Source organism: Podarcis pityusensis (genome assembly GCF_964106645.2).
Source record: "Podarcis pityusensis genome assembly, chromosome: 6".
NCBI lineage: Eukaryota > Metazoa > Chordata > Lepidosauria > Squamata > Lacertidae > Podarcis > Podarcis pityusensis.
This window is the reverse complement of record NC_138030.1, coordinates 92208982-92217892: the sequence shown is the minus strand read 5'-3', so window position 1 is coordinate 92217892 and position 8911 is coordinate 92208982. Positions and strand designations below refer to the sequence as shown.

At 47.7% G+C, this 8911-nt stretch overlaps 1 protein-coding gene across 1 annotated transcript in view; it reads left to right on the top strand.

Annotated features, from left to right (window-relative positions):
* The first annotated feature begins 4497 nt into the window (after nt 1-4497).
* XPR1 (xenotropic and polytropic retrovirus receptor 1) overlaps nt 4498-8911 on the top strand; it is a 100737-nt gene continuing 96323 nt past the window's right edge. The window contains exon 1 of the mRNA XM_081012172.1: nt 4498-4802. Coding sequence (XP_080868298.1) covers nt 4734-4802 — 69 coding nt within the window. The 5' untranslated portion in view covers nt 4498-4733. The remainder of the gene's footprint in view (nt 4803-8911) is intronic.

The following is an 8911-nucleotide window of genomic DNA, read 5'->3' as shown; positions in this document are numbered from 1 at the left end:
GTGAAAGATTGGCAGCATGAAGAAGAGGAGTTTGGATCTGATATCCCGCTTTATCACTACCCGAAGGAGTCTCAAAGCGGCTAATATTCTCCTTTCCCTTCCACCCCCACAACTAACACTCTGTGAGGTGAGTGGGGCTGAGAGACTTCAGAGAAGTGTGACTGGCCCAAGGTCACCCAGCACTTGCATGTGGAGGGGCGGGGAAGCGAACCCGGTCCACCAGATTACGAGTCTACCGCTCTTAACCACTACACCACACTGGCATGGTCCTATGTACCAACCATTTCAATGGGGAGTGCTTTAGGATTTGGTGCAAAACCCCTAAATGGACAGATCTTGAAGGTATTCCACCACTGGTGACTCTACCCAGAGACTTAGCACCAGGAATAGCCTGGTGTGAAACTACCCGGGCTGGCGCAAGAAATTTTGGCACTTGAGTTGAAGCACAAAACGATGACCCTCCTCGGCAGGGAAGGAGTGAGAGAAGACCTACAGGGATGGGTGGAGACCAGCAGTACTTCCTATCTGCCAAGAGGCCTCCAAGGAGTGCGACAAAGCTGTCGCTGCAACCACAGCAGAAGCAGTGGTGGACGATCCATTCACTGGAGGCCTGGCCTCATGGATGGGCTGCCCCTGGAAAAATACACAAGTATTTCCCTACTGCTAGACCATGCGGGTGGCGCTGTGGTGTAAACCACTTAGCCTTGGGATTGCCGATCAGAAGGTCAGTGGTTCGAATGCCCGTGACAGGGTGAGCTCCCGTTGTTTGGTCCCAGTTCCTGCCCACCTAGCAGTTCGAAAGCACGTCCAAGTGCAAGTAGATAAATAGGTACCGCTCCGGCGGGAAGGTAAACGGTGTTTCCGTGCGCTGCTCTGGTTCGCCAGAAGCGGCTTAGTCATGCTGGCCACATGACCCGGAAGCTGTCTGCAGACAAACGCTGGCTCACTCGGCCTATAGAGCAAGATGAGTGCTGCAACCCCAGAGTCATCCGCGACTGGACCTAACAGTCAGGGCTACCTTTACCTTTAGCACAAATCAGCTGCTGGAGGGGATGAAAATGGAGTAGGGGTGGGTTTGTGTCAGGGAAGATGTGGGACTGAATCCAAAATAATGTTCTACCAGCAAAAGGCATTAAAATACCGCAGCCTGATCCTGTGTAGTTTACTCAAAGAAGCTTAGCCTTAAATAAGCGAGGACAGCATCACAGCCTTCAAGAGTTTGTGGCTGAAGTGAGATATGAAATGGGGACATCTCAGCTCACATCCAGCTGTCAAGAAACACAAAATTATACACTTCTTAGCAAACAGGTTGCTGAGTGTTCCTGACGGTTAAAATCATCGTAACACTGCATATTGCTGGAGCAGGTTGCCTACTGAGAGATTAACGGCACAATCTTAACCATGTCTATGCAGAAGTAAAGCTTCATTGAATTCAGTGTGGTTTACTGCCAGGTAAATGAGGTTAGGATTGCAGCAACCAATTCCAAGTTCAGCCTAACTAAATTAACCGAAAGGGAGAAATAGGAGTGGGTGGGTACAAACATATGGAAAACATGGGGTGAGGCAGTAATTTCTTACATGATATTGTGTAAAACTAGCTAACTCTCAAGGCTATTGATTTATTAGAGTCACAATAAAAGTATACATTGCTCAGTTATATTCAATCATGCGCTTATAATGTCTGCAATTTAAGAATAAGCTTCTTCTAAAATGTTTTTATCTCTCATTATTATAATTAAGCCTTGCCACACCTTCTAAAAATTGGGAAGGCACAGACATGTTACATGGCTGGCATATAATTTCCACAGCAAATCGGTGGCATGCACAAAAGTGGCCCTGTGTGCCGTATACATGTTTTTCAAAATCTGCAAGCATGCTGTAGCATGGAGGGAAGCAAAACCTGTAACATATGGCAGAGTTTTGAATCGGAGTCAGAGAACCTATCGTAACGTGATTCGATCCTTCCTTGCATTGTACCTGTTGGGTGGAAAATAACTGCTACTAAATCACCATGAATTGGCAGAACACAAATTACACTGGCATAACAATACCATTGTTGTGCTAGTCAGAAGCTATCCTCACCATCACATTTACAGTCATGGACTCTCAGTAGAAGGAGGAATGCTGTCGTCTGGGCAGCCCAGGACCTCCATCCACACTGGCCAGGCGTGTACCCTGGAGAGGTCACTTTGGTGCAGTTTGACTTCACCCTTGGAGGCGCACTCCATTGTCTATTGAGACAGACGGATGCCAACAAAAGCTCACTTTATACACATACCTACACCCAGGGCTTTTCCCCCCGGGGGAACTTTTGGGTGGGTGTCATTGCCATTCTAAGAGAAAGAGGTGAGTTCCGCCACCTCATTTTCTAGAAAAATAGCACTGCCTACATCAATACGGGTTTGTGTACGTATGTGTGTATATATATATATATATATATATATGCATGTATAAATAGATATATGCATGTGTGTGTGTATACATATAGGCTTTCCATACGTTAGGAAAATACCTAACATGTCCTGGTTTCTGGGTGTAAAAACGGCGTCAGAGGGGAAGTTTTGCCGAAATGGCAAAATGTCAGGGAAAACCTGGCTGTGGAAAAAGCAGTGGAAACAGCTCAGAAAGCTAAAAAATTCCCCAAATTTGTGTTTGTTCTCAAAGAAAGCTCAACAATTAGGGTGGTTTCTTAGAAAAAGCTCAACAACTTTGCGGGTGTCAGGAATTCTGAAATATGGCAGCCAACCAGTGCCAGATTTACGTATAAGCTAAACAAGCTATAGCAGGGGTCGGCAAGGCTTACTGGGCATGCACAGAAGCGATTTCTGGAGCCACAGAAGAGAGTCCCCACGCCGCGCCAGTTTAGTGCGGCGCGTGGGGACAAGCCGAGCAGGCAGCTTGGTTCGGGGGTGGCTCATGGGTCAGTTAAGTGACCCTCATGGGCCACTTCTGGCCCATGGGCCTTAGGTTGCTGACCTCTGAGATATAGTTTAGGGCCCCACTCTCTTGGGGTCCCCCCAAAAAATTTAAAGGAAAAAAAACCCTGGATGTACATTTCCAAAATATAAGATAAAAAACAAATAAAATAAAACCTACATACAGCAACGTGTTTTGTGTTGTGTAGTCTCCTATGATGTAAGTAATGGGCCCCGCCTGCTCCCTAAAATATCACTATTATACTTCTTCTTAATTGTATTTCAGTTCAACAATTAATTTGATAAAATACATATTTTGTTATGTGCAAATGGCTTTAGATACCTATTAGCTCCATAAATTACCATATAGCATATATTCAAAACAAAAAACAGTGACAATTTTTTGTTGACAAAGGACAGCTGGACATATAAAGGGTCCCATTACCTTCAGTAGCTTAGGGCAGGGGTAGGCAAACTAAGGTCTGGGGGCCGGATCCAGCCCAATCGCCTTCTCAATCCGGCCCGTGGACAGTCCAGGAATCAGCTTGTTTTTACATGAGTAGAATGTGTCCTTTTATTTAAAATGCATCTCTGGGTTATTTGTGGGGCATAGGAATTCGTTCATTTCCCCCCCCCCCTTCAAAATATAGTCCGGCCCCCCACATGGTCTGAGGGACAGTAGACTGGCCCACGGCTGAAAAAGGTTGCTGACCCCTGGCTTAGGGCCTCATCAAACCTAAATCCGGCCCTGCTGTCAACCCTATTACACACACACACACACACACACACACACACACTTTTGAGGAGGTCACTCAGCCATTGCTCTTGTGTCCTTTCTTTTAGCAGATCCAAGATGACCAGGTAACAGCAAAAACTGCAAGGTTTTCAGCGGGGGCAATGAGAACACCCCCCATTATTTGATAAGTGATGTCAGCCTCCAAAATGTATTTTCTGTAGTCAAGGTTTTTTTTTTATCTCTATCTACATTTTCTGTTCTTTTATTGCTATGGCTAGTGGCTGATTCTCTCTCTCTTTCTATATATTACATATACACGCGCACACATTTATACATACATACCGGTATGTACATACCCCCCCTCCCCTTGCATTAAAACACCATTGACGAATTGCAGCGCGTTCGGGAAGGGAGCACTAAAAGGCTGCAGCGCCCGCTAAACAGTCGCTCCCCGCAGGCTGCGGAAAGCCCAGTCCTTCCACCGCAGCGGAACCTCGGAGGAAAGGGGCGTGTCCCTCTCTCGGCGGAGAAGAAGGGGCGTGTCGCTTTGGCGGCGGCGGGGGGGGAGGAGAGTGTCGACTCCGCCCCCTTCCCTAGGGTGGCGCGCGCGCGCGCAGGCTGGGGAGGAGCGGTGGGCGTGGCCCCAGAGCGGAGCCCTTTCCCCTTCTCTCTCTCTCTCGGGGGGCGGTTACCTAGTCGATGACGTCAGCCCCGGCCTAGGGATGGGGAGGCGGGCTCAGCGGGGCGGAGAGGCAAAATGGCGGCGGAGGCGGCGGGCGCCGCTACTGCCTCAGGGGCGCCGGAGGAGGCTGCGGGGCCGCGGCGGGCGGCGGCGGTGGCGGCGGCGCTGAGGAGACCCTGAGCGAGGCGGGGACGAGCGGCGGCGCGCTTTCGTGCCTGTGGGCTGCTGCTGCCGGGAAGGGCGGCGCGCGTGTGGCTGTCTGAGGGGTCTCATGTGCGGCGGCGGCGGCGGCGGCGGCGGCGGTGGTCCTTCGCCCTCAGGAGGAGGAGGAGAAAGAGGCGCCTCGTCCCGGCGCTGCGTCCGCTGAGCCGGCTCCCCGGGCGGGCGGGCAGGCGGCAGGATGAAGTTCGCCGAGCACCTTTCCGCGCACATCACCCCGGAGTGGAGGAAGCAGTACATCCAGTATGAGGTAGCTGCTGCTGCTGCCGCCCTTGTGAGGGTCGAGGGGGAGACGCAGCCAAAGCGGGGGGTGTGTGTGTGTGAATGGCTGCGAGGGGTCTGTGTGTGGTTGTGAGGGGTGGGCATAGAGCCGTGTTTTTGGGCTTCGGAGGAGGCGTGGAGGGAAAACAAGGGGTCTTTGTGGGTGGGGGGCGGTGGAGAGAAGTCACCCCGCCGGGCGGGGAAGGGCGAATGGGTTAGGATATGGGTGCGCAAGGCTGGAAAGTATGGTGGGTGGGTGTGAGAAAACAGGAGAGGAGAAAGCGCTTGTTTTCGAAGGGGAGGAAAAAAACAGCTCCCAATTTATCCTCCCCGCCACCCCCAATTCTAGGCTATCTGCGGGTGCTCAGGTGCGCCCCAAGCGCAAAACTCCGCCGCCCCCGCCCCCCTTGGGGCGCCGCATTCTGCTCCCCCCCCCCGGACTTGGCTCGGGTCCCTCCCATCTCTCGCGCGCGAGCCAAGTTTGCGGCGCTGCCGCGCAAGGTGGTGGTGCAGCTGCAGCTTCGACCTCCTCACCTGCCTCGTTGCATTTAGCCTCTTCTTCCACGGATTTCCTGAAAGCACATATATATATTCTCCCACCCCCATGGCAATCCGCTTCGGGAAACTTGGCACCGAGGCTTTTGGGGGGGGGGATGAATATGTGTGTCCTTTTAGCCGTGGGGAAGGAGCAGGAGCTCAAGCAGCCTCCTTCCTCCTTTGTTGAAGGGTGCAAAGCTGGTCTCCTCCGCCACTGGAATTTTATTATTTTTTAATGGCTGCAAAGCCCCTGTATCAGTGCTGTGATAGAACATTGCTGGGTTGCGGGTAGAGAGGAACTGTAAAGGTTATCTGGGAAGCGCTTGGGAAGGAAGCTAGGTGGCACCCTATCCCAGGGTTATCAATACCCTCCAATTCTGACACTTGGAATTTTCCATATCAATTGTTTGTAACTGTCCTTGATCAGATGCCCGAGTTGCTATATACCAATGGCCTAGTGCTGCTTAACCACGTTTTGAGAATTTGCCTGTGTTGGGCTTGAGGGCAGTGTGTGTGAGGATCTGAGTGTGAGCTGCCCTTGTGGGTGTGGTGATTCCTGGAACTGGTTCAAGGAGACTGGTTGCCAGGCCCATAGCATCAAACTAGATACATGAAGGCCTGCAAAAATACAGTCCCTCCCTCCCCTCTTTTCTGGACCCTCTCATCTCTACTCCTCATATTTCTTTGAGGTTTGGCTTTAATGTCTATAGTTTGCCTTGAAGATTTTATCTTCCTTCTGTCAGTACCTTCTGTTGCAGTTTTGATTATTCATTGTGTTTTATCCCTTTGAGGCTTTCTCTAATAATGCAACACCTTTCCATTTGTCATATCTGTGGCATGGATTTTCTCCAAAAAGTAATCAACCGTACAAGCCTAGAGCCCTCATGCTATCCCTTGTTTTTGTGAGTCTCAACTGCTCTGTCTTTTGTGGTTTTTATCTGGGTTAGGCAGTTTTCGAGAATTTAGAAAATATATCTGGGCATTTCTTCCTACAGTTTCCATTGTTTGTGTTTGTACTGACTTCAAGTCCGTATAAGGAATATAGTATAAGCATGCATGCAAGTATTTCAAGAGGGAATTGACCACATATTTAGTCAGGTGTTTCAGCTCACCCCCCCCCCAAGACTTATATACAAAAAAGGTTACATGTAATTATTTGGTTACCCTTTTGAAATTTGTTCTTGTTTCTTGTTTGCTTAGGGGAAAATAATAGCTTCACAAAATGTCTGATAAGCTTTAAGGAGCATATTCTTAGTGAGTTTGTCATACAAAGACTTGGGTTTTAGCAAAAGCTTAGATTCTCTTGGATTGTCTGCTATCCTGTCATTTTCACTTGGATTCTCAAGAAGATAACCATGTACATGTGGTCTCCAAATCAGCCTATGATTTTCACTGACATAGGAATTTGAGGAAGGCCAAGTGGCTGTTAAAGCGATCTTTGTTAAAGGACAGCACTGAAGCTTTGGGCGTAACATCTCAAATTTAGATGCATGGAGAAATTAATAGGAAAACATACAGATTGCATTCACCCCTACAAGTAAACAAGAACGAGAGACCTTTTTATTTTATGTAGTCTCCGTAAGTGTGAAAAGCAGCTCAAGGGCTGTGAGAACTTTATTTCAAATGGTCTTTTAGATGGCCTGAAATGCTCAGTCAGTTGACTTTTGCCTAATGCATAAGTAGCTTTTCAGCACCACTGTCAGTTCTCTGCATGCAACAGCTTGGAATTATATTCAGTCCGGTAGACACTGAGCAAAATGCGTTAATGTAGTTTTCCAATAGCTCCTCCTAAAAATGAAGTAATGAAGAATATTGCTACTTCAGTGTTGAGACTAAATAGGTTTGGCATATTCATAACAGTGCTACTATTAGAAGGGATTATACATACAATGGTATGTATTTTTCAAAACTATTTTTCTGTTAAGTGTTTAATAAACTCCGGCTGTCACAGCAGATGCCATTATGTTCATGTGTTTGCCCCCACCCCGGTTGAGGTTTGTAGAGGGTGCATCAGGGAGACAATAACTTTCAGGAGGGTTGAATTGGTCTAGGAATTGCAAGCTGTGATCCTGCTTTGGAGCTTTATGTAGATAGACATGGATTCTGTAAGGAACTTGAAGGCAAACTATGCCTTTATTTGTACCTTATTCATGTTAATATGTCTACTCAGATTCTGCAGCTTAAGCAAAACTCATATAACCTTATCTATTTGTCAAGGACAACTTAGAAAAAGCTATTTTTTCAGAAGTTCTTACACACACACACACAAAATAAATCACAATTGATAGGCCATAGTGGAAATAATAGGGATGCGGGTGGCTCTGTGGTTTAACAGGGCTTGCCGATCAGAAGGTGGGTGGTTCAAATCCCTGCGATGGGGTGAGCTTCCATTGCTCGGTCTCTGCTCCTGCCATGCCAGTTCGAAAGCATGTCAAAGTGCAAGCAGATAAATAGGTACTGCTCCAGCGGGAAGGTAAACGGCTTTTTCGCTGGCCACATGACCCGGAAGCTGTACACTGGCTCCCTTGGCCAATAAAGCAAGATGAGCGCTGCAACCCCAGAGTCGACCGCGACTGGACCTAACGGTCAGGGGTCCCTTTACCTAGTGGAAATAATAGGACTATCTGCCCCAGATTAGAGGCTTGTTTTACATCAAAAGTTGTTCCTAGGAAGAAGAAAGTAAACACAGGTCTTTTGCAGGTCACCTCAAGTTTATGAAACCATAGCTCCTCCTAAAAAGGCGTTGGTATAGTTTGTGGTTATAGTGTAGCATGAACAACTGGGTTCAAATACCTATTTAGCGCAAAGCTTAGAGGCAGAACTTGGGCTGGTAGCGCATGCTTGGCTTAACCTATCTCACAGGGTTGTTAGGATAAAAAGGGAGGACTATCCCTGGAGCCCTGATCAAATTCTAGAAAGGATGGGCTAAAAAACTCTGCTGCTGCAACTTGTTTTACACTCCCATTCATGCTTACGTAACCCAGTTGCTGTTCCAAGGAAAGCTGGTTTCTGTGACTTGCTATACATTAAGCAAAATTTGTCTAGCATCTCCGGTCTTTTGCATAATTTTGTTTTTATTAGTCATGGGAAGGTACAAGGAGTTTATGCCTTGGCATAGAAGTGATAATTGCCTACAACAGACAAGCCAGTGCCGCCTCAGGCTACTGAGTCTTCACCAGGCATTGCATGTTCATGCTTCAAACATACCTCAGTCAGCAACAAGGTGCTGATTTAAACATTAAAGCTCTAGAGAAGCTGCTTCATAACCAGTGCAAAGTTCCATATTTTTTCTGTGCTTGTGTTGCATCATCATGCACATTCTAATCTAACCTAAGCCCTGAATACCTCCAGAACAGATTAATATTAATAATATTTGTGAATGTATTGAAGAGGATGCAAACAATTTTATCTGTAAAGTAGCCCACTGCAGGAACAGATGGGGGATGACCAGGCTCTAAAAATCAATACCATTTGAAAAAGCTCTGCTAGGCAGCATCTTAATAGCATGTTGTTGTTGGACCCCTGCCATCAACAATGACATGCCACAGAGTTTCCACCCTG